The sequence below is a fragment of the Chiloscyllium punctatum genome, chromosome 5 (genome assembly GCF_047496795.1).
Source record: "Chiloscyllium punctatum isolate Juve2018m chromosome 5, sChiPun1.3, whole genome shotgun sequence".
NCBI classification, from domain to species: Eukaryota; Metazoa; Chordata; class Chondrichthyes; order Orectolobiformes; family Hemiscylliidae; genus Chiloscyllium; species Chiloscyllium punctatum.
In genome coordinates this window covers 101,723,932-101,748,506 of record NC_092743.1, presented here as the reverse complement: position 1 = coordinate 101,748,506, position 24,575 = coordinate 101,723,932, and the positions used below count along the sequence as shown (strand labels likewise).

The window sequence follows — 24,575 nt, the reverse complement described above, 5'->3', positions numbered from 1 at the left end:
CAACAGGTGAGATCAGAATGAATATATGACAGCCACCAATAAATCAAATAGGGAAGAACCACTTCACTGACAGAGTGGTTAAAATTTGGAATTTGCTACCGCAGGGAGTGATTGAGGTGAACAGTATTGATGTATGCAAGAGGAAGCTTGATAAACTCAAGGGGGAGAAAGGTATAGATGGGGTTAGACACAGAGAGAGATGGGAAGAGCCCACGTGGAAAACAAAATTGACACAACCAGCTGAGAAATGGTCTGCTGTAAACAGTCTGTAGTATTTCATAATTAAAAGAAATGCAAACGGATGACTTTGCAGCCGGTGTTTATAAAGTGAGGAGGAAAGAGAAATCTAACCAATGGTGCACATCGAAAAAAAGTTAGAAACGGAAACAGCAGACCAGGAAAGGCGACCACTGTCAATGGCTCACCACAAATGTACCACAAACATGAAAGCAGAGCAGTGCAGTGGGAAATAGTCAACTTCTATCAAAATTAAACTGCTTTTGAGTAAAACTGGGAATTTATACACCAGGATTGTCCCAATATTTTTCATGGGGAGTGTCGGATTGTATTTCAAATTATCTCTTACCTGGATGGCCCAGTAAGACATTTTCACAAAAGTAAGGCTTGGTTTGGCAAGAATTTTAATAAATTAATAATGGTCAAAACTGGCCTTTGAAAAGTTCTGAGCTGTCAAGCTGACTAATAAATCTTTTGTTTTGCCTTTTGGTTGAGAAAGGAAGAGATACAAGAAGACAGACTATGTCCCAAATCCTCATCACCTGAGGAGGATTTGGGAACAGGATTTAATTAACATTGATCTTGGTTCACTGCTGGTGGTGCACACTCTGAGTTAGCTTCCATGGACTTCAATTGGGAGTGAGGTCCAGAAGCAGGTTGCTTGTCATGGAGTCAGAGACGTACAGCACGGAAACAGACCCTTCAGTCCAACTCGTCCATGCTGACCAAATAGCTCAACCAAATCTAGTCCCACCTGTCAGCACCCAGCCCTTATCCCTCCAAACCCTTCCTTCTCATATACCCATCCAGATGCCTTTTAAATGTTGCAATTGTATCAGCTTCCACCACTTCCTCTGACCAGCTCATTCCATAAACATACCACTCTCTGTATGAAAAGGTTGCCCCTTAGGTCGCTTTTAGATCTTTCCCTCTCACGCTAAACCTATGCCCTCGAGTTCTGGACTCCCCCACACCAGGGAAAAGACTTTGTCTATTTATCCTATCTGTGCCCCTCATGATTTTATAAACCTCTATAAGGTTACCCCTCGCCTCCAATGCTCCAGGGAAAACAGCCCCAGCCTATTCAGCCTCTCCCCATAGCTCAAATCCTCCAACCCTGGCAACATCCTTGCAAATCCTCTCTGAACCCTTTCAAGTTTCACAACATCCTTCCAATAGGAAGGAGACCAGAATTGCACACAATATTCCAACAGCGGCCCTAACCAATGTCCTGTACAGTCGCAACATGACCTCCCAACTCCTGTACTCAATACTCTGACCAATAAAAGGAAAGCATACCAAATGCTTTCTTCACTATCCTATCTATCTGCGTCTCCACTTTCAAGGAACTATTAACCTACACTCCAAGGTGTCTTTGTACAGCAACGCTCTGAAGGACCTTACCATTTAATTGATAAGTCCTGCTAAGATTTGCTTTTCCAAAATGAAGCATCTCACATTTATCTAAATTAAACTCCATCTCCACTCCTCAGCCCATTGGCCCAGCTGATCAAGGTCCCGTTGTAATCTGAGGTAACCTTCTTCGCTGTCCACTACACCTCCAACTTTGGTGTCATCTGCAAACTTATTAACTAAGCTTCTTATCCCCACATTCAAGTAATTTATATAAATGATGAAAAGTAGAGGACCCAGCACTGATCCTTGTGGCACTCCACTGGTCACAGGCTTCCAGTCTGAAAAACAACCCTCCATCACTACGCTCTGTCTTCTACCTTTGAGCCAGTTCTCTCTGTATTCTATGAGATCTAACCTTACTAACCAGACTCCCATGGGGAACTTTGTCAAATGCCTTACTGAAGTCTATAAAGATCGCATCTACCTCTCTGCCCTCATCAATCCTCTTTGTTACTTCTTCAAATACTCAAGACTTCCCACGCACAAAGCCATGTTAACTATCCCTAATCAATCCTTGCCTTTCCAAACACATGTACATCCTGTCCCTCAGGATTCCTTCAAACAATTTGCACACTACTGATGTCAGGCTCACCAGTCTATAGTTCTCTGGCTTGTCCTTACCACCTTTCTTAAATAGTGGCACCACATTAGCCAACCTCCAGTCTTCTAGTATCTCACCTGTGACTATCGATGATACAAATATCTCAGCAAGCGGTCCAGCAATCACTTCCCTAACTTCCCACAGAGTTCTGATCAGGTCCTGGGGATTTATCTACCTTTATGCATTTCAAGACATCCAGTACTTTCTCTTCTGTAATATGAACATTTTTCAAGAAGTCACCATCTATTTCCCTACAGTCTATATCCTCCATATCCTTTTCCAGAGTAAATACTGATGCAAAATATTCATTTAGTATCTCCCCCATTTCCAGTGGCTCCACACAAAGGCTGCCTTGCTAATCTTTCAGAGGGGCTCTATTCTCTCTGTAGTTACCTTTTTGTCCTTAATGTATTTGTAAAAACCCTTTGGATTCTCCTTAGCTTTACTTGCCCAAACTATCTCATGTTCCCTTTTTGCCTTCCGGATTTCCCTCTTAAGCGTAATCCTACTGCCTTTATACTCTTCTCAGGATTCACTCAATCTCTCCTGTCTATAGCTGGCAAATGCTTCCTTCCTTTTCTTAACCAAACCCTCAATTTCTCTGGTCATCCAGCATTTCCTACAGCTACCAGCCTTTCTTTTCACCCTAACAGGAATATACTGTCTCTGAATTCTGGTTATCTCCTTGTTGAAAGCTTCCATTATCCAGCCGTCCCTTTACCTGCGACTGTCTGCCTCCAATCAACTTTTGAAAGTTCTTGCCTAATACCATCAAAATTAGCCTTCCTCCAATTTAGAACTTCAACTTTTAGATCCGATCTATCCTTTTCCATCACTATTTTAAAACTAATAGAATTATGGTTGTTGGCCCCAAAGTGCTCCCCCACTGACACCTCAGTCACCTGCCCTGCCTTACTTCCTAAGAATAGGTCACGATTTGCACCTTCTCTAGTAGGTACATCCACATACAGAATCAGAAAATTTTATTGTACACACTTAACAAATTCCTCTCCATCTAAACCCTTAACACTATGGCAGTCCCAGTCTATGTTTGGAAAGTTAAAATCTCCTACCATAACCACCCTATTATTCTTAGAGAAAATTGAGATCTCCTTACAAATTTGTTTCTCAATTTCCCGCTGACTATTCGGGGCTCTATAACACAATCCCAATAAGGTGATCACCTCTTTCTTCTTCTGGATATTCTTTCTCTCCAAGTCCGGTGAATAGGTTTTTGGGGAGAGAGCAGATGTAGGTGCTTACACATACACACATACATACACACACAAACTCACACCTTGGCCCCAGTGGGCACAATCTCAGAGTGGAGGTTCACCTATTTAAGACAGCAATATAATCATAGGATCACTACAGTGTGGAGGCAGGCCATTCAGCCCATCGAGTGCACACTGACCCTCTGAAGAGCATCCTACCCAAACCCCCCCCCATCTCCTACCCTACATTTCCCATGACGAATTCATCCACCCTGCACATCCCTCAACACTATGGGGCAATCTTCCATGGCCAATCCACTCAATCTGCACATCTTTGGTCAGCAGAAAGAAAGCCACGCAGACATGGGGAGATAGTGCAAACTCCACACAGACAGTTGCCTGAGGGTGGAATCAAACCCGGGTCCCTGGCGTTATGAAGCAACAGTGCTGACTACTGAGCCATGGTGCCGCCCCAAGATGAGGAGGAATTTCTTCTCTTACAGGGTGGTGAATCTGTGGAATTATTTATCAAAGAGGGTTGATAAGCTTTTCAAGGCTAAGATACAAAGAGTTCTCATCATTAAGATAATTAAGAGTTATTAGGATAAAGCAGAAGAGTGGAATTGAGGATTATCAGATCAGCCATGATCTCATTGAACGACCATATGGGTTGAATGGTCTACTTTTGCTTCTATGCCTAAAGGTCTTAAGGTGCAATCACTTTGAGAAATGTGGCAGCCAATCACACACAACAGATTGCTATTTGTGAGAACTTGCTGTGCGCTTATTGGCTGTCACTGTCCCTGCATTACATCAGAGAACAAACTGCAAACATACTTCATTGGTGGTAAGACACATTGGGATATGGAAGGTGCTATTCAAATGCAAATTCTTTCTTTAATCTACAGTACTGTTTGGCAATATCTTTCCCCCAATTGTCAATTTGTTCACTCTTCATCTAAAATCAGCTCAATTCCAATTGCTGTAGCAGAAACTTCCCTTTTAAGAATTCAAGGAGTTTTATAAATTCAGCAAGAATGGATTCATGTCAAAGCTGTATTAATACATCTTATTAGGCTGATATTGAGATTTAGAAATTAGATTAGTACAGTGATAATAGTCACTCTACAATGATATACACTAGTATGGGTGGGGACGGAGAACTGAGTGATATATTACACTGCATTTAATTCATTGGCCCTCATCAGAACTGAAAATGCGCTTCTGCAATATTACAGTATCTGAATTTGACTGAAGTAATGATTTATGAAAAAATCAGAGTTAAATTTGAATGTTTGATTGCACTGCTGAAAAAAGCATGGACTAAACCCCAGACGTTAATAACAGCAAACGATAACGGACAGATGTGTTACAAGCAGCTAGATTTTAACATTTGCTTTTGTAACTCAGCTTGTTAATGACACATCAGCGCCTGTAACCTTTGTGAATATATTTATTGACAAAGTGCAGTGCACTTACTTTTCATGTACCTTCATGTTGCAAACTGTCATCATGTTTTATGTCACAATGAAGAAGATTAGAAAGGAAATGCAATAATATGTTCTAAATGATGCCCAACTTGTCACGATCACTACTGCACTGTGCCATGCTGCTTCTCTAAATTGTTCTGGACATGAATCAGTTTGATAAATGAAGGGTTTTGATAGAATAAATAAGGAGAAACTGTTACCACTGACAGGAGAATCGGTAACCGGTGAACACAAATTAAAGATGATTGCCAGAAGAACCAGAGGGGAGATTGGGTGATTTATTTTTTGGTACATTATGAATTTTTGGCTTTAAGATCAATGTGGGAGGAATGTGCTTCAATTCATGGAGCACTGGCAACAGTTCTGGGCAGAAGGGAGCCCAGAATGGGTCAGGTTTCGCTTGGACTGTGCTAGGACTAGTGTCCTTGCGACTAATAACTAGTGCTGTAATGAGAACTTTAAACTGATTAGAGGGAAAGACAATTCTGAAGAGGGGATACAAACGCTACAAAGCAAACAGGGCCAGAAGCCCTGGGGTCAAGTCCCAATGCTCTACAATATGACTGTACACATTGATTAAAATAGTTTTTTTTTATAGCAGCATTGCAAGGCAACTATTTCAATAATGATAGCCAGACTGAGACAGGAAGGAACAGAGTGTACAAGCATAAATAAAAAATAGGATGAAAGGGGAAAAATGGCTAAAATGCAAAATTAGTAGCTCTTAAATGCACGTTGGATTCGGAAGAAAATAAATATGTTAATGGCACAAATACAATTTAATATGTGTATAATCTTATGGAGAAATGGTTGCAAAGTGATCAAAGCTGGAATCTAAATATTCAGGGGAATCCTTTCAAAAGGACAAGCAAGATGGAAAGGGTGGTGGAGAAGATTTGTCAGCATGAGATAAAATAGCAAAACTTTTTCTGTAATGCAGACTACTCTGACTCCAAGTAATATTTAGCTCTTCTGTTCCTCCTGCCAAAGTGCATGACCTAAACTTTTAGATGCAACTAATGTGATCGGGTAGGTGTAAAATCCATTTCATTTAGATTAGGTAGATTAGGGTGGATAGGCAACTAATTTTGCCCACTCTGATCCAGCTGCATGCTTGCAGATTGTAATAATATCATTTCAAGATACTTATAACGTCAGAGTTCTGGTTACATTCTAGTAAATCATTATCCACCCACTGCAGTGTCTCTATATTGATTTTCACATTACATTGAACACAACTATACTATATTCCAAGCGTTCATCCAAGGTTCTGCACAAGTTTAGCATAACTCCTCTACTTCTCAATTCTATTCTTCTAGAAATAGTGCTTTTTTTTCCTGATAGTCTTACTAACCCGTTTCACTCCTTTTCATGATTTTGTGAATTTGTACCCCCAATCCCAATGGGTCTTCAATTCCATTTCAAATCCCCTATTTTCCAAATATCATGTGATCTTTGATTTTGTTACCAAGGTATAATAATACCTCACACATAGCAAAATTGAAATGAATTTGCCAATTATTATCACATTCTACAGAGTTAGTCATGTCCTCCAGAAATTTACTACAGTCCTCCTTAGAATTGTTACCCTCACAAGTTTTGTATTGTCTGCAAATTTAGAAATTCAGTCATGCATTATTTCATTAGAGTCCTCTAATGCAAGGATGGACCCTATCTTCTCCACCATAATCTGACTTCTTAACCTATATTCTTTGGTCTTCTTTACCCTGACATTTAAAAATAAGTTCAGGAGCTCATGAATTTCTCTGTCAGCTAGACTGGGACTGGTCATTCAGCTGCATCTGCCTCTTCTGTCCTCTTCTCTTTCCACTGAAACATAAAGAAACCATCAGGGCAGATGGTCACAGGAGTACATTTAAAGGGTCATCTTAAAAACAAAGCCAACAGAGCTATAGGAAAGAAACTCTAGTACCTAGAGACCTATACAGCTGAGGGCATATGGTTAGAGCAAGAAAATCAGGCATGTTCAAAATGCTAGAACTTGAAGAGTACAGAAATCTCAGAGTGTTGTGGACAAACAGGAGGCTTGGAAGAACACAGCAGGCCAGGCAGCATCAGAGGGTAGAGAAGTCAATGTTTCGGGTTTTAACCCTTTCTCAGGACTGAAGAAAGATGAGCACCCAAAACGTTGACTTCCCCACCTCCTGATGCTGCCTGGCTTGCTGTGTTCTTCCAGCCTCCTGTTTGTCTACTTTGGATTCCAGCATCTGCAGTTTTTTTTTGTCTCTAATCAGAGGGTTGTGGAACTGCATGGAGTTATGGAGATAGAGCCTGAAAAGGCCATAGAAGGATTTGCAAAAAAGGATGGAAACTTTAAAGGGGAAGTGTTACTTGATTCTGCATTCACAGGGGCATTTGTTGAACAGGACTGGATGTGAGCTAGAAAATGGACAGCAAGTTTTTGCTGAGCTCAATTACATCCAGGGTGCTAAGTGAGAGGCCAGATAGAAATGAAATGGATTGTAACTGATCAGATGAGAAGTCCTATCAGAACACCACTTTAACCCAAGCATACTTTCTTCTAATGGTAGATGAATGTACCCTTTCCAATAGGATGTACAAACACCCATCAATAACCCACTGGGACTCCACTGGTAGTTGCTTACCTCTTTCTGATTGTGCCTGTGCATCAATAACTGATTGCATCTCTATACCCTCTTCAGAGCTGTTGACGTCTTCCCCTTCCAGCCCCGGTGCATCTTCTGGGGCTGAAGTCGAGCCCGGAGTACTGGGCCGGCTGGTGGAAGTTGAGTCTGCTTCACTTGTGGAACCAGGCTTTACATCCTGGCCAACCTGTCCACCTTCGCATCTACCCCTGTTCTTTCTATGCACTCTGGAATGCAGCACCACCTGATGATAGGTCCGGAATGCTTTCCCACATTCCAAACACTCTGTACTTTTATTCTGTGAAGATCTCTTCCCATGACGTAATGTGGGTCTGATATCTGCGCCATTGTTGCTTTCCCCAGAGCTGGCTAATTGACTCTCTTTCTCTTGTGTACTATTTGTCCTATTGCGTTTCTTTGGACAGCTGCTGTTATGAGTGTCTTGTTCCCGTTTGCGCTTCTCAGTATCAGTGAAAGTGTATGCTCCCTTTTCTTTATCACACATGATATCTGCCTCTGGAACACCTTTGTCCGACCCAGTGAGTTCTACGACTTTTCCCTTTGTGACCAACTGCCAAGCTTGATAGCTACTCACAGGGTCCAGTTCAGCAATGCCCTTAGCAAACAAGCGACTTGTAAAAGTATCCACTGACTTAGATGGTCTCAAGTTCAGAGACCTGAGGAAACTGTCCTTTGTGCAGTTTTTGGTGGTGCCATTCATCACTGCCTCCCTTACAGTCTTTACCCGTTCTTCAGTGCACTCCTCAAATGTTCTAATGTGCAACTTCTCGTGTTCTTTTAAGCTTTCTCTGCTTGGGAACAAGTAACCACATTTCATACAGATTTGATACTGTGAGCATGTAATGCTCATTCTGTCTTCTTGTACCACATCGTTAATGGTGACTAAACCCTCAGAGTCAGCTCTACTGACTTTGTTTCTGTTTCTGCTCCTCGTGGCATGCACCTTCATGTGGTTCTTGAGGAACCAGCGTTCCTTGAACTTGCGTCCACAGACATGACAACTATATTCAAAGGAGCCATTATGTTTCTTCATGTGGGCCTTTAAAAACCAGGACTGGTTGAAGGTCTGATGGCATGTTTCGCACACGAACTCACTGGCTGGTTGTTCGACCCTGTCACTCTCACCTTCATTATTTGGCTTCTCCACGGTAATGTGAACTTTTTCTATATGGCTAAGCAATTCGTCGTCTCTTAGCGTGACATACTCACATAGTTTGCATTTGTATGACTTGTGCAGTAGTTGTACATGCTGATCCAATTGGTCCTGCTTCTCAAACCTTCCTTTACAGCATGAACATTGGAATGCGAAGGCACTCTCACTGGCATTTAGCGGAACTTCCTTCTCTTTCTTAAGCCGCCTTAGAACAATCTTGCCATTCTCCGCCTTTGTTAATCCATTCTGTGCCAGGCTGCGAGATGAGGTGCTCTGTGCAGAGCTGGTGGGAATATTAACACTCTCCAAAGCATTGAACTCATTGGGCTGTTGCTCTCTCAAATTTGTTTTGTTCCCCTCACTCAAGTCTCTGATTTTGTGAGTCCGGATGTGTATTTTAAGATTCCCTTTCTGAGAAGCTCTGTGGTCACAATATGGACACTTGTAAGGCTTTTCACCAGTATGGGTTCGCATGTGAACTGACAGCACACTAAGGAAAGTGAAGCTCTTTTCACAAATGCGGCAAGTAAATTTTTCAGCCTTCTTCTCATCTCCGTCATCCCCATTGCATTGGGCATGATGTAATCCGCTAAAGTTTTCTGCCTCTCTGTCTTCCCGAAGCTCTGTATCTACATTCTCTTTTTGATCCTTCACAACTGGCCTGTTCCTCAAACGCCTGCTTGGGGGCGCCATCATAGCCATTTGGCAAGGCTCTTCCTCCCCGGTTTGTTCCTGCGAACCCATTGATCTTATCAACAACACCATTTAACTCCTTCGAGTCCCATCAATAGAGATGTACTCAGTTGTCAAAGTTGGCAAAAGGTTCTGTTTCTTCAGCAAGTGGACTCATCAGTTGAATCTGTCATTCAAAGATGGTGTCAAAGCCTAAAATTGAAAAGAGCAAAAAAGATTTCAAGCATCATCACTGAACATGGTTTCACAAAATTCTTACCAAAGTTCTGTGCTTATATTACTTGGACAATATGTAAAATGCAATATATTAAGAAGAAGAAATATTTAGGAAACAAGCAATGAGGAGGAAATTTGGGCCAGGTTTCCTGCTGATAGTGATCAATTATTGGGAGAGCTTTCATGTGGACATCAATAAAACACGATCACCCTTGGATTGTTATGGCCCTGTCCATCACCAACCGAGCCTTCTGCCATTCCCTGTGTCGATGCTTAGATGATCTGCTAGAGTTTGTAACACAATACTCAGCAATCACAGTAAGTTACCATGTTAGTACAGCAGGCAATTAAGAAGGAAAATGACATGTTAGTTTTGGCAAAAAGCGATTGGAGTATGAATAAAAAAAGTCAGCTACAATTGCACACAGTATTAGGGAGACCACATCTGTACTGCTAGCTAAGTTTTGGTCACTTTACCTCAGGAAGGATACAGGACTGCAAAGAATATTCACTAGATTGATTCTGAGATGGACAGGACCTGATGATCCTATGGCAATGATTGAGTAGTTTAGATATATACTCCCTGCAGTTTAGAGGAACAAGAGGAGATCTAATTGAATCATTGAAAACGTTCAGCGCCTTGACAAGGTTAGATACTGAGAAAGTGTTTCCCCCGGCTGGAATCACAGTCTAATCACAGGGATTGGCCAGTCGGGACTGAGATTGGAGAGATTTTTTTTCACCTTGAGGTTGTAAGTCCTTGATATTCTTTCTCCAGAGAGCGGTGGGTTTTCAACTGTTGAGTATGTTTAAGGTAGACACCAATGGATGCTTAGGCGAAAGTGAGTACTGCAGATGCTGGAGATTCATGATGAAGGGCTTTTGCCCGAAACGTCAATTTTTCCAGCCCTCGGATGCTGCAAGACCTGCTGTGCTTTTCCAGCACCACAATCTTGGCCCCAATGGATGCTTGGACACTAAGGGAATTCAGTGATACAGAAATAGTACAGGAAGAATTGGATAGAATTGAACTGAATTAGCTTTATTGTCCCATGTACATAAATGAGTACAGTGAAATGTTTATGCCACTTTCGACATCATCTTAGGTACAAGGTACCTAGGTCCAGAATCTTATTGAATGATGGAGCAGGCTCAAATGAGCTACTCCTGCTCCTATTTGTTATGTTCTTTTAAACAATCAGTACCATTGGTGGGAAAGGAAGAGTGGCTAAAGTGTGAATAATACTTGAAAACAAAATATACAAGAAACCAGGCAAATTAAAGCAGCCGAACCAACTATTAGAAAAAAGCATGTTTGCAGCAATTGTACAATTACTGCTTCTTGTTTCACAGATTTCCATTGTTGGGGAAAGCAACAAGTAAATTTATGGAATTCCTGCCTTCCCACATTTACAAAAAAAATTTTTATAACATGTTCATTTACTTACATTTACAATCTGACCACAGTAAAAAGTGTTTACAATACAAAAACAGGCCAGTTGGACTTGATGACCATGGAAGGTGGGTTCATAAACAGTCATGAAAGTTAATCATCAACCTGCGCATGTTTCCAATATGCCTATAGCAGGCAGTAAGAGAGGCACAGTTGCTGTCAGTTTGAACGCGTGTGGTAGCTGCAACGCCATAGCCTCCTGACTTTAAAAGACTCCACGCACAGGTTCTTACTAAGGGATATTCTCTGTGGCAAGCATCCTTCTCAGTTCAAGGGACTGGCAGAGAATAAACCTGGGAGAACTAATATTCCACTCCTCATGGGGTAAGATTCAACTAGAGGCTCAGTGGTAACTTTGCCGACAGTCCCCAGCATTGCCTTGGAGGCTCCTAACCCAGGAATGAAAGATTTAATTTCACTGTTGCAAGAAAAAGCCAGGATAAAACTGTTGGGACAACTCACAAAAGTGCATTTACTTTCAGCAGCTATCAACACATGAATATATGAATTAGGAGCAGAAGTAAGCTATTCAGCCCTTGAGACTGTTCCACCATGCAATAAGTCTATGACCTCACCTCCACTTTATTGCCAACTTCAACACGCTTTGAGTCATTTGGTAGTCAAGCCTCAATTAGCCTCTGCTTTAAAAATATTTAATGTCTTTTCCTCTACTATACTCTGTGGAACTGAATTCCAGAGACTTACAATCCTCTGAGAGAAAAAAACAATTCTTGCCATCTCCATCGGGAGACATCTTATTTTTAATATGTGAGCTTAGTTTGATTAGATTAGATTCTCGACAATGCTGAAACAGGTCCTTCAGTCCAACCAACCCACACTGCCCCTCTGAAGAGTAACCCATCCAGACCCATTTCCCTCTGACTAGCACCTAGCACTATGGGCAATTTAGCATGGCCAATTCACCTAACCTGCACATCTTTGGACTGTGAGAGGTAACCAGAGCACCCGGAGAAAACCCACACAGACACAGGGAGAATGTGTAAACTCCACACAGATAGCTGCCCGAGGCTGGAACTGAACCTGGGACCCTGGTGCAGTGAAGCAGCAGTGCTAACCACTAAGCCACCGTGCCGCCACACAGTGTTCTAATCTCTCCCATAAATGAAATCATACTTTCAGATTATGATATCATATCTCCTCAGGATCTGATGTTTCAGTAAGGTTATTTTTCATTCTCCAAACTCCAATGGATATAGGATCAACTTGTCAAACCTTTCCTTGCAAGATAACCTGCTCATCCTAGGAATCAGTCCTCGTGTACCTTTTCTGAACTGCTTCTATTGCAATTATATCTTTTCTTTATTAAGGTAATCAAAACTCTACATAGTACTTTCACCATTTCCCAGTACAGCAGAAGCAAAGTCTCCTTACTTTTAGACTCAATTCCTTGCAATAAACAACAATATTCTATTTCACTTCCAAATCACTGGCTGCATCTAAATATTAACTTGTAATTCTGGTATGAGGATATAGAGATTCCTCTGTATCTCAGTTTATTTGTTTTATCCTGTAAAAAAAAGTGGGAGACATATAGGGGAAAAGGACCACTAGAAAGTCAGAGTTCATCCAATGAAGTAATGAAGAGATTGTTCAATATTTTTGACTGCAGCAATGAGGACTTATGTGGCAGGAATCCAATGGTGAGAATCTGGGGGCTGGGGAATTGGAGATGAGAGGTCACTCAATAACCTCTGCAAGAAAGATGTTTAATTCAACAACTCAACACGACTAACATTGTCATGGACTCTCTCCATATTCAATAGTCCCTGAGAGTTTAACAGCTAAATGTAAAAAAAGACAAGAGAAAGTTCAGTGAAATCTCTTGACCTCCAAAGTTATTCCAGCAAATTTTGACAAATTGTGTCTAAATTTCTCATCTACTGTATTCAACGCTAGTTGCATTCTACAGATGTGCCTCTAAAGTACAAGCAATACTGAAGCATTTGATGACATTAGTCTTTTTAAACTATGTTAAAAATCACACAACCCAAGTTATAGTCCAACAGATTTATTTGGAAGCACTAGCTTTCGGAGAACTGCTCCTTCATCAGGTAGCTGTGGAACAGGATCATAGGACACAGCAAACAATTACAGTGTCATGCAACTGAAATGATACATTGAACAAGCCTAGATTTCTGTTTAAGTCTTTCACCTTTTAGAATGGGTTGCAGGTTTCAGTCTATTATTATGCAAATCGCAGAACTCCTTTTAAGTCACATTCTCGACATAACTTAAGGTTTTATTTTTTAAAATGACATCACAGCTCAGACAATGCATTAAAGGTGTGAGGCTAGAGTCTGTCTGTATCTCAAACTTGAGTCAGACTCGTTCTATTTCCAAAGTGGAATTTATAAAATGTTACATGAATTGACTGCCTGCAGATTGTGCACCTTTTGAGCAAAATAGAATGTATCTGCAAATGCAAATTCACCTCATACATGCGTCCGTGTGGAGAGAGAGAGAGAGAGTGAGTGCAAGCGTATGAGTGCGCGTGAGACAGTGTGTGTTTGCATGCGTACATGCTTGGTAAAGTGTGTGTGTGAGTGTGATGAGCTTGTGAGAGGGTGTGTGTGTGTGAGGGGTGGTTTTGTGTGTGTGTATGAGAGAGAGCATGTGTATGAGAGGTCTGCGTGAGTGTGTGAGTGAGAGAGAGAGAGAGTGATTAGTGTATTGGGGTCACCTGTAGAGTGACAATGAACCCAAGATCCTGGATGAAGCCATTCTCATGTGTACCGAACTTGGCTATCAGCTTCAGCTTGGCCATTCTGCATGGCTGTGTATCCCAAAATCAGCCTTGGAGGATGGTCACCCGAAGATCGGAGGTCGAGTGTCTCTTACTGCTGAGATGTTCCCCAATTGGGAGGGAACACCCCCTGTCTGGCAATTGTTGCGCGGTGTCCATTCATCTGTTGCCGCAGTGTCTGCTTGGTCTCACCAATGTACTATGCCTTGGGGCATCCTTGCCTGCAGCATATGAGATAGACAACATTGGCCGAGTCACATGAGTACTTGCCGCGTAACACGGTGGGTGGTGTACCATATATGTGGCAGGTACTCATGTAACTCAGCAAATATTGTCTAAGCTGAGATGTCTGAACTGAGATCTCGAGATGTGACTTAAAGTTCTGCGATTTACATATTAATAAACCGAAACCTGCAACCCATTCTAAAAGGTGAAAGAGCTAACAGTAATCTAGGTTTGTTCAGTATATCATTTCAGTTGTATGACATTGTAATCGTTTTCTACAAATTCTGTGTCTTCTGGTCCTGCTCCACAGCTACCTGATGAAGGAGCAGCACTCAGAAAGCTAGTGCTTCCAAATAAACCTGTTGGACTATAACCTGGTGTTGTGTGATTTTTAAACTTTGTCCACCCCAGTCCAAAACCGGCTTCTCCACATCATTTTTAAACTATGTTCATCTACAACATTCATAATAAATAACTGGATAGATACAAAGGCCTATAAGTGGATTAGATCAATAGTAGGAGTTCAGCAATCAAATGCATTGCAAACTACAGGTAGTGAGAGAAAAATAGCCAATTGGAAATGAAACCCAACAGCCTTGCCCTGGCAACAACTTAAGCAAATATTAAGGACAAAACCAGAAGAGAAGTCAATTGGGTGGACTACATTCAGATGTAGACTGAGCGTGTTTTGAAGAAAGCCAGAGAATAAGGAAGGAAATGCTAATGAACCCACTAAGGCTGTGGTGACATCGAACAATATATAATGACTAGAGCGAACTCTCCCTAAGTAGGTACTTTGGGAAGACTGGAATTTGGGTCTGTTTGTTACTTCTTTTATACTGTGTAGTGGGTTGTGATCAGATGCTCATTTAACACCCCATCCAATTATATCCCTAAGCCAGAAGAGGGCTTCTATGACATGTTATCAGAAAGGGGGATAGGAAATTAAAGGAAGTCACCTTAGGTCATTCTTGCATCCCTCACAGGAACTATGTAGTTATAGAAGTGCTGCTTCAGTTAGTAAATTATAAATGCATACCTTGCTTTCTGCCTTAAGATCAGTATTAAGCAACTTAAAATAAAACACTTAGCACGATACAGATCAAGAACAATATACAGGATAAAAGATATAGTACAGAGTCATTATTTTCTCTTAAAAGTCATTCAGAATAGTTTCCTAAAAAAAAATATATGCATTCCTTGAAGGAACATAGGATATTACATCAACGGTGGAAGTCACATTACCTAAAGTAACCGCACTTGAAGACTGTCCTGCATGGTAAGCAAAAGCTATATGATCACAAGATTACAACATAAACATCCAATCTGGACATCGTCCAGAGCAAAAGAGAAGCCAATCCTTGAGCTGCTAATTGATTCCACATGGAAATAAAGTCCCTTTATTTATGGTGCTGAAATATGCAACATGATCATTATGAGTTCAGATGTACTAAAAAGCATAAAACAAAGCTGGCAGCACTAGCACTGTTTGTATAACCCGTTCTCATGTATTTATCCTATATTCAACTTAATATCATACACATGGTAAGAAATGGCATTTGAGAAAATATATGTCAAGCCCTTTTTTGTCATGGCTTGCAATTGATCAATAGGTTCTTTATATAATCTCGCTCCATGTCCCCTAACTCTTCTAACTCCCAAACTCCGCCAACTCCAAGAGGTACTAGAACCATATCATAAAACATTAAAATTAAGTTAGCTGACAAAAACATGTGGTTTGTTTTCCTCCAAAGTAATAGGCCAGTGTAACCTTACAGGCTGCTATTACCGAATTAGCTTTACTTCCTTAAATACCAGCATACCTCTATGTGATTATATTCTCAAGCCGCTGCTGATAAATTAAAGCCTTTTGGCTGGAAACTAATTGAGCAGAAGTGTTTTTTTAGTCACCCAGTCAATAGTGATCAGGATTTGGCCAAAAACAAGAGGCTTTTTCTACACCTCTTGAACCTTTAAATCATTAGCAGACAATTTCCTAAAGGATGTAACAAGCCATTCACTTGGAGGTAAATACTGGTTTAAGCATACAAGTTCAATTCTGCACCAGATAGCCGCAAAATAATTAAAATTGCTTGTGAAGCTATTTAATGAAAGGAATCACATTCTGAAATGTTTCCTTGAAATTGTGCAACTCAGCTCCTGAAAGTGGTGTGGAGCTGGATTTTAAATATGATTAAAATATGGCATGAACCCCAGAAGATTTGGCCCCAAACACTTCCACTGCTGCTAAGCACAAAATAGCAGATGATGGCAGGGTGTATTCTTAATAAGGTAAACAGCATCAAAGTGTATGAGAAAATTCATAAAGACTCACAGAGGAACGCAGCCAAATATCTTGTACAGTTATTTAATTTAGCGATCACATTTCAGTAACCCTGAACAAAGTACAAATCTGCAAAAGTCAGAGCAGAAATGGGTTTGAGTGTTCAAAATTCAGTTATGTCAAACCATGGTGTCTCCTGAGGTCCTCCCACGAACAGCTTTTCTACCTGCCTGCTTCATCAAGACAATCCTGTTCATTCCACAGATTAACTCTGGCACAAAAGGACAACCTTTTTCATTTCCATACTCCACATTTTTCACCATCCCCATTCTCTGATAATCAGAAATACAGGAAATGATGTGTGTTACAGTTCACTCAGGGAGTCCAAGTACAAAAAAAGGACATAGACAAGTTGATGAAATGGGTGGACAGGTGACAGATAAAGTTCAGTCTGGAGAAACGTGAAGCCATTCAATTATGGTAGGAAGACCATGAGCAGCAAGGTCAAATCAAAGACATAGTGTTAAAGGTATATGTACATATGTCATTGGAGGTAACAGGATGGATTAAGAGAGTTGTTGGTGAATGGTTGATAGCATAGTGATTAGCATTATTGTCTCAAATTACCAGGGACCCAGGTTCAATTCCAGCCTTGGTTGACTTGGGTCTGTGCAGAGTTTGCACATTCTCCTTGTGTCTGTGTGGGTTTCCACAGGCACACCAGTTTCCTCCCACAGTCCAAAGATGTGCAGGGTGGGTGGATTGGCCATGGGAAATGGGGGTAACCATGGATCAGAGGGCAGTGGGTCTGGGTGTGATGTTCTGTGGAGAGTCAGTGTAGTTTCAACAGACCGAATGGCCTCTACCTCCACTATAGACATTCTTCGATTAATAAAGCATACAGTATCCTGTGGTTTATTAAGAGAGTATAAACACAAGGAAGTTAGGCTGAAATTGTATAAAACATTGGTTCAGCCTTAGCTGGAGTACTGTTTCCAGTTCTGGACTCAGTCCTTTTCTCCTGGAAGCTGTACTATGCATATGGCAGTCGTAGCTTACTAATGTAATTTGCTTCATTGCAATGAACAAATTGCAGTGCAACACTGAGATCTTGAAAAGCTAATTATTCATCTAAATACAATTCCAATAAAACATGGCTAATTGTTCATCACCAAAACAAAAATCACTAAGCTTGAGCATTCCCACCCTATTTGGGTAAGATCACTTGCTGAAAAGCCACAGACCGAGATTCTGAATTGGTTACCGGATGACTCTCTTGTTTGTACAAAACTCTTGCAAAAAGGATTTCACACTTTGGTTATATATAGTTAGGCCATGCAAGACTTAAATTAATAAATCATGATTTTTGCAATTCAATAACATATGTTACACATTTAACTGAGATAGGTATGAACAGAAAAGATGGATAAGGGATTGGTATATAGAGACTTTGTTCCTTGAAGTGTTTTATTCTTTTACTAGTTATTTAATTAGAGAAGAAACAGTTTAATTTTTCTAGTACCTTTCACAAAAACAACTTCTATTTTAATAACGTACTGTAATGAAATGTTGTAAGGTACTTTACAGGAGACGAAGTATGGCACTGAGGGCAGATAACAAAATACTTGGTCAAAGAGGGACATTTTAAGGAGTATGTTAAAGAAGAAAAATGAAAAAGAGTGTTGAAGGGAAGGTATTCTAGAATGCAAGGCCCAGACAGCTGAAGACACAGCTACCAATGATGTTGTGTATATAGTCTCATTATGTTTCATTTTATTCACTTGTAGGACATGGGCATCACTGGCCGGTCAGCATTTACTGCCTATCTCCAGTTGCCCTCAAAAGTGGTGGTGGTCAGCTGCTTTCTTGAACTGCTGTAGTCCACATGCTGTAGGTTGACTCACAAGGGAGGGAGTTCCAGGATTTTGACACAGCGATATATTTCCAAGTCAGGATGGTGATTGGCTCGGAACCAACTTGCAGGTGGTGGTGTTCCATAACTGCAGCCCTTGTCCTTCTGGATGGAGTAGTCATGGGTTTGAGAAGTGCTGTCTAAGGATCTTTCGAGAATTTCTTCAGTGCGTCTTGTAGATAGTACGCACCGCTGCTACTGAGCATCAGTGGCGATGCTGGCTAAGATATAAATATTGGCTAGAACACAGGAGAAATTAACCTGTTTTTTCTTCCAAATAGTGACATATTTGTGCTTGACAATGTTCACAGTCCCCAAGATAGTATTTTCTTTCTCTCAGCTCTATGTTTGACCAAAACAGTATCCTGAACAACAGCAACAACTTGCATTCGTACAACAATTTGAATGTTTATATATCCCATGACACTTCACAAGCATGCTACAACTATAGATTTGATATTGAGCCATTTGAGGCGATAGTCAGAGAGGTGACCAACAGCTCAGTTAAAGTGGTAAATTTTAAGGAGCATCTTAAAAGGTAGTGAAGTAAGGAGCAGGAACAAATTCTGGAATTTAGCACCCAGGCAGCTGAAGGCACAGTGGCCAATGACGCAGCAAAAAAAAACCTGTGGCTCCACAAAAGACCAGAATTAAACAACTGCTCAATCTCAGAGGCTGGTGGAACTGGAGGAGTTTATGAGTTTATATAGATGAGAATGGGCAAGATTAGGGAGGGAATTACACTGAAGAATGGGAATATTAAAATCAAGGTATGTTTTCATCGGTGGTTGTTTTCTGATTCAAGGATGATGTCTGCTCAGGGTGGGCCGGTAGATCTTTGGTCACAAGGGGCAACAGGTCCCATAAGCTGGTGGCACTAGAGTGCAGAATTTGTTTCCATTTCTTTCCTTCTCTGCCACTGACATGCCTCATCAGTAAAAAGTTATGATTCAAAGTATAATGCAGCTTAATGGACAAGTTGGTGACATCCTGAACAACTGGTAACAAATTTCTCCCAGTTATTAATACCACGAACAAATAGAGCTTCAAACTGCCTTTGTAGTATTTACTTTGTCTTGCCCTGGAAATTTGGCAATTTAGAAATGGTAAAACAAGAGCTGATGATTTTCATTATCTGGACATGATATCAGTCTACTGAAACCGATTTTACAGTTTTGCCTAAATACGTGTACATCAGACTTCAAGAAGGACAGTAGCATTTTCTAACAACCATCCAATCGAATGCAGAGAATGTGACAAAGACATTGCAGGAGTCAAAGGCATTTCTTGAAAGCTCTTATGTGTTGCTAATACACAGACCAGATGTCACCATTGGACAGGAGTGCAGTGATGACAGATGTTCTGAATATTAGATGTTTGTTGGCCTGTGGAGGTCTTTGTTGTCACATACTGAATGCCATAGTTTCTCAAAGTCTGCGTTGGGACAACCTAGCTGGTATAGGGTCTCCTCAAGCAACGGCAGACTTTTGAGATAGATAGCTGCCAGCTGCTGAGAAGTGCTCAACATATTCCAGCATCCTGGGGACACTTATGCTACAGTGGTAATGTCCTTACCTCTAAATTAGGAGGCCTGTGTTCAAGTCCTATCTGCTCCAGAGGTGTGTAATCTGAACAAATAGATTATAAGGTATCTGTAAATGCAAGCTTTAAGGGTGACACGGTGATAGTGTCCCTACTTCTGAGACAGAGGTCACAGGTTCAAGTCTCACCTTCTCCAGAGGTGTGTAACAACATTTGAAAATACATGCACTCCAGAGTTCCTCTTTCAACATATATAGCGCTGGAATATTTGGCAGACTAGGCATGGGTTTATAGATGTGTTTTCTTCTGTCGACATTCAAAGACAGACTGTGTATCTTGTATTGGGAATTGAAGAGTTCAAGAGTGGCTTGAAAACTCGTGCAAAATGAGCAGCAACACTGTATTTATGCAGATATTGTATGTCTCCTTGGTGATTAGTTTAAGAGATTTCTGACTATTGTTAGTGGCAGTCCACTATCTCAGTTACAAACTAGTCGTGTGTCTCTACAGATTAAGGAATTCAGACAAACATAGGAAAGTAACCAATCAATACACTATTCAGAATACATAAATAGTGGAACAATAGCTATTATGTTAGTCTGCAGTGTCCAAGAATCTGTCTGTTCAGCAAAAAGGAAAGATAAAACACTGATCTATTATATGTGAGGTAAATCGTTATTCCCAAATTAGGATAATCCAAATGTAAAATGCTCTCCTTGAATTAACAAAAAAAACTGAAATATTTTAAAGATACATCCTTAAATCCAGGAAATCCTGACATTCTCCAACATAACATTTAGACCATGGAGTGTTTTCTGACCTGAAAACAGATATTTTTGTAAAGGTCCAGCCTCTTTGAAAAATTCAAACTTTCATCATGTCAGTACTGAAGACAGAGGGAGAACAAAGGGCCATCATTTAAAAAGGACCTTTAGTAAATACAGGGTAGGCATGTGCTCGTTTGCTTTTGGAACCTGCACACGGCTGGGATACTTCAGCATTCCAGACAGAATTATTTTTGGAGGGGGAAGAAACATTTTTGGAAAAGCATAAAGCACCAGAGAATCGAACACTCTTGTCAAGTGCAAGTTAATGTGAGTACCGACTCACATGAGCATCCCACAACATTCACAATAAGATGAAAATATGAACATCAGGTGGTGCACACATATGAGATTATAGACACACGTTCATATACACAAAACAATAAAGGGGTTATATTCTGTACTAAACAAAAATGGAGATTGAAAAAAAGGCTTGCAGTTATGCAGTGCATTTTTTGCAACCTCGATACATTCCAGGGCAGTCTTGAAGTCCAGTCATTATTGTAGTGTGTGAAATGTGGCATCAAATTTACGCAAAGTATGGTCCCACAAACAGCAACATGATAATGACCAGTGATGATTTTTGTGATGCTGTTTGACACGTACAGATTTTCCTAAACCCTGGAACAAAATCACTGCTCTTTTTCAAAACAGGATTTTCTACAACCACCAGAGGTGGAGAGGGGTCTTGGGTTCACATCTCTGCTAAAAAATAGCATCTTCAGGAGTGTAGTACTTCCACATTACATCAGGAGGATATCAGCTTAGATTTTGAGCTGTACTTGTCCAGACAAAAGCCTGACATCGAGGTGAAAGTGTTTGGCTTGAAACAATCATTAAGGGCCATGCTTTATACTCACGTGGGATTGCTGCACACACTCTTTATTCACAAAAGCCTATTACTTGGAAGCCTATAGCCAGCCCCAAGATTTGTGCCCTGACCCAGATTGAATTTGATCCTCTGCTCTTCCACAGTTCAGGGATAAAAAGCTTCTCTCATTAAAGAGGGATTAACTGATGGTCGTTTCACCTGAGCATCACTATGCCTCAGGTGAGGGGAGGGGTTGAGGATGAGAATCCTTCATGGTAATCTCAGTCAGGGCAGGAATTGAACCTACCCTGTTTGTGCTACTCTGCCTTGTAAACCATCTATCCAGCCAATGAGCTAACCAACTCCCTATTTCAGGCATAGAAGCTGCAAGAATGAAGAATTGGGATAAATCTGAAATAGGTCCTTTTAACTTAATTTAACACCTTCATGTTTTCCCAGTTTGCATTGCTTTTCGTTCCTGTTGCTTTAACAAGCAACTGGCGTAACTGTTCTTTTCTCCAAGTGATGGAAATAAAACTAGGTTCTACTATTACTATCCACGGCTCCTGGTTACACCATACACAAGTATAAGTGTGCAAAAGTGCATGTTGCTACAGCAACTCAACTCGACAGACGTACAGTCAGATTGGTACCAACAGCATGAGATTTAGTCCCTGTTTTAGCTGGGATGGATTCAGGAGTGGCCTGCTTGTCCTACATGTGGTGGAGGTGAATATGTTCTGTGTCAGATCTGCTTTACTGCAGAGAATTGAGGAAGAATCTCCTCAGCTGAACTCTACCTTACATAAAATGGTGTTTGTTTTCTTCGGGTAAAGCACCATGTTGCAAACATTATTGTGCATGTTAAGGCCTATTTCTGAATAACAGTATTGCACCTGCATATGGTAAAGATGCAACATCATTCTAAATCTTCCCCAGACTTTACACTGCAGTTTGCTTTACCTCATAGACAGTAAAATGGGATCAGTTCCTAGTTTACTCTGAAATTGAACATAATTTTGAACTGTTGTTCCTTAGAGATAAAGTTTATGCTAAATGAATGCTTGATTTTTGACTCGCATTTGACCTGTTGCTCAACTGTTAACTCCACCTCTTTCTGTTTTGTAGTGATATCAATCTTACCACACAAGAAACAGTCACTGATAAATCCAGTCATGAACTGAGGAGGAGATCTTTACCTAGAGTATGGGGAGAAAGTGAAACATGCTATCACGTGGAGTAGTTCAGATGACGAGGATGGATACATTTACAGGGTAGTCAGAATAGCATAGATGCACATCTATATACATGACGAAAAAGAATAGAAGTTGAAGATTATATGATTAGATGAGTTAAAGTGGTAGGAAGCTCATGTGGTGCATAGATACCAGCACAGATTAGTTGGGCTGATTAACTTATTTCTTAACTGTATGCTTCATGTAAATGTTAAATGTGGGTAGCAATTAAATGATTGAGATTTAATACTCTACCTGGTAATTTACGATGGTTGGCTCTCTACCTCTTGGCTGTGATCAGAGACCTAGGCTATTCTCTTCGCTTACTGTTTGCAACTCTCTGCTCAATGAGCAAAGGCCAATATTCTATTTTATCATAAATTAGCTGATAATGTCAAAATCTAAACAAGTGGATTCAAACCCCACTCCAAATCTAAGAATCATAGAATCCCTACAGTGCAAAAAGAAGCCATTTGGCTCATTAAGTGTGCACAGACCCTCTGAAGGGCATCCCAACCAGACCCACCCTCTAACCCTACATGGGGTTTTTACCATGGCTAACCCACCTAACCTGGACCTACGGGGAAATTTTTGGCACAGCCACTCCACCCAACCTGCACATCTTTGGACTGTGGGAGAAAACCAGAGCACCTGAACATGGGGAGAACATGCAGTCCTGACCAGCAGACCACAATCAGTAAGGATAGACAACATCGCCATGATAATCCTCAACACTGGTACCCCTCAAGATAGTGTTCTCAGCCCCTTACTATACTTGTGCACTCATGTGGCCAAATTCAGCTCTAACTCAATTTACAAATTTGCCGATGACGCCGCCATATTGGGTCGAGACAGAGTACAGGAAAGAGATAGAGAGCTTAGTGGCATGGTGTAAAGACAACAATCTCTCCCTCAATGTTAGCAAAATGAAGGAGCTGGTCACCGACTTCATGAAGCGAAATGGGGGATGTATCCCTGTCTATACCAGTGATGCTGAGGTGGAGCTGGTCAACAGCACAATTTGAAGAAAAGCCCTGACCAATATTCCTTCCTTAACCAATCCGAAAAGCAGACAGATTACTTTTTCATTTTATTTTTGGTATCGTGGTTGGCACAAATTGTTCGCAAAGTAAGAGTGACCACAATCAAAGATAATTTGTGTGACGCTCATAAATCCTAATTCAGCATATTCTGTAGACAATGATTCCCAAATGGACACAAGTACTCACTGAACTTGAGTTAGTGTTAAGTAGCAAATTCCTGCCATTTAAACAGCAGAGGGGAACAATGCAGATTTATAGAAAAGGCCACACAAAACGAAATAGAATTGAGATTTTTTTTGATTTCATGTGCAGTTTTCCAGATTGCAAACATCTTTTTTAAGTTTTATTTTTACGGCTTTCTCAGTGCTGCAATAAATTCCTATTGAAATCCATTGCCAACAAAACATCAAAACATTGAAACATGATTTTAATCTAGTTCTATAAATATCTCTCTCTCCCTTTACATTCCAAATCTTGAGAACTGAAGGAATAGCATATGTCAGAATAGTGCTGTAAATGGGACAAGAAATTCTGAAGCCAAAAATATGACTTCCTCTTGAAACACACGATCACAAGCTAAAAGCTCATTTTCAATACAGCCAAGTCCTGATTGATGGCATGAAGTGCATTCACTATATTGAAATGTAGAATAGCACTCATGACAAAACCTTGGGGATATGCTATTCTCAGAAAAGAAATCAATAAACTATTATGAACAAGCTATATTATTTCTTCTAACCCATGCACATATGAAGAAATGCAAAAAAGGAACTACCTCCAATCAAAACCATAACAATTGTAAGTGAAAAGCATG

The 24,575-nt window shown here is 40.6% G+C and overlaps 1 protein-coding gene across 4 annotated transcripts in view; it reads right to left on the bottom strand.

Moving 5' to 3' along the window:
• The window catches only part of znf516 (zinc finger protein 516), a 156,321-nt gene that overhangs the window by 63,016 nt on the left and 68,730 nt on the right, over positions 1–24,575 (bottom strand). For all 4 annotated transcript variants that reach the window (XM_072570869.1, XM_072570870.1, XM_072570873.1 and 1 more), the window contains one exon: positions 7,586–9,644. In XM_072570869.1, the coding sequence (XP_072426970.1) occupies positions 7,586–9,524 (1,939 nt within the window). In that variant the 5' untranslated portion in view covers positions 9,525–9,644. The remainder of the gene's footprint in view (positions 1–7,585; positions 9,645–24,575) is intronic.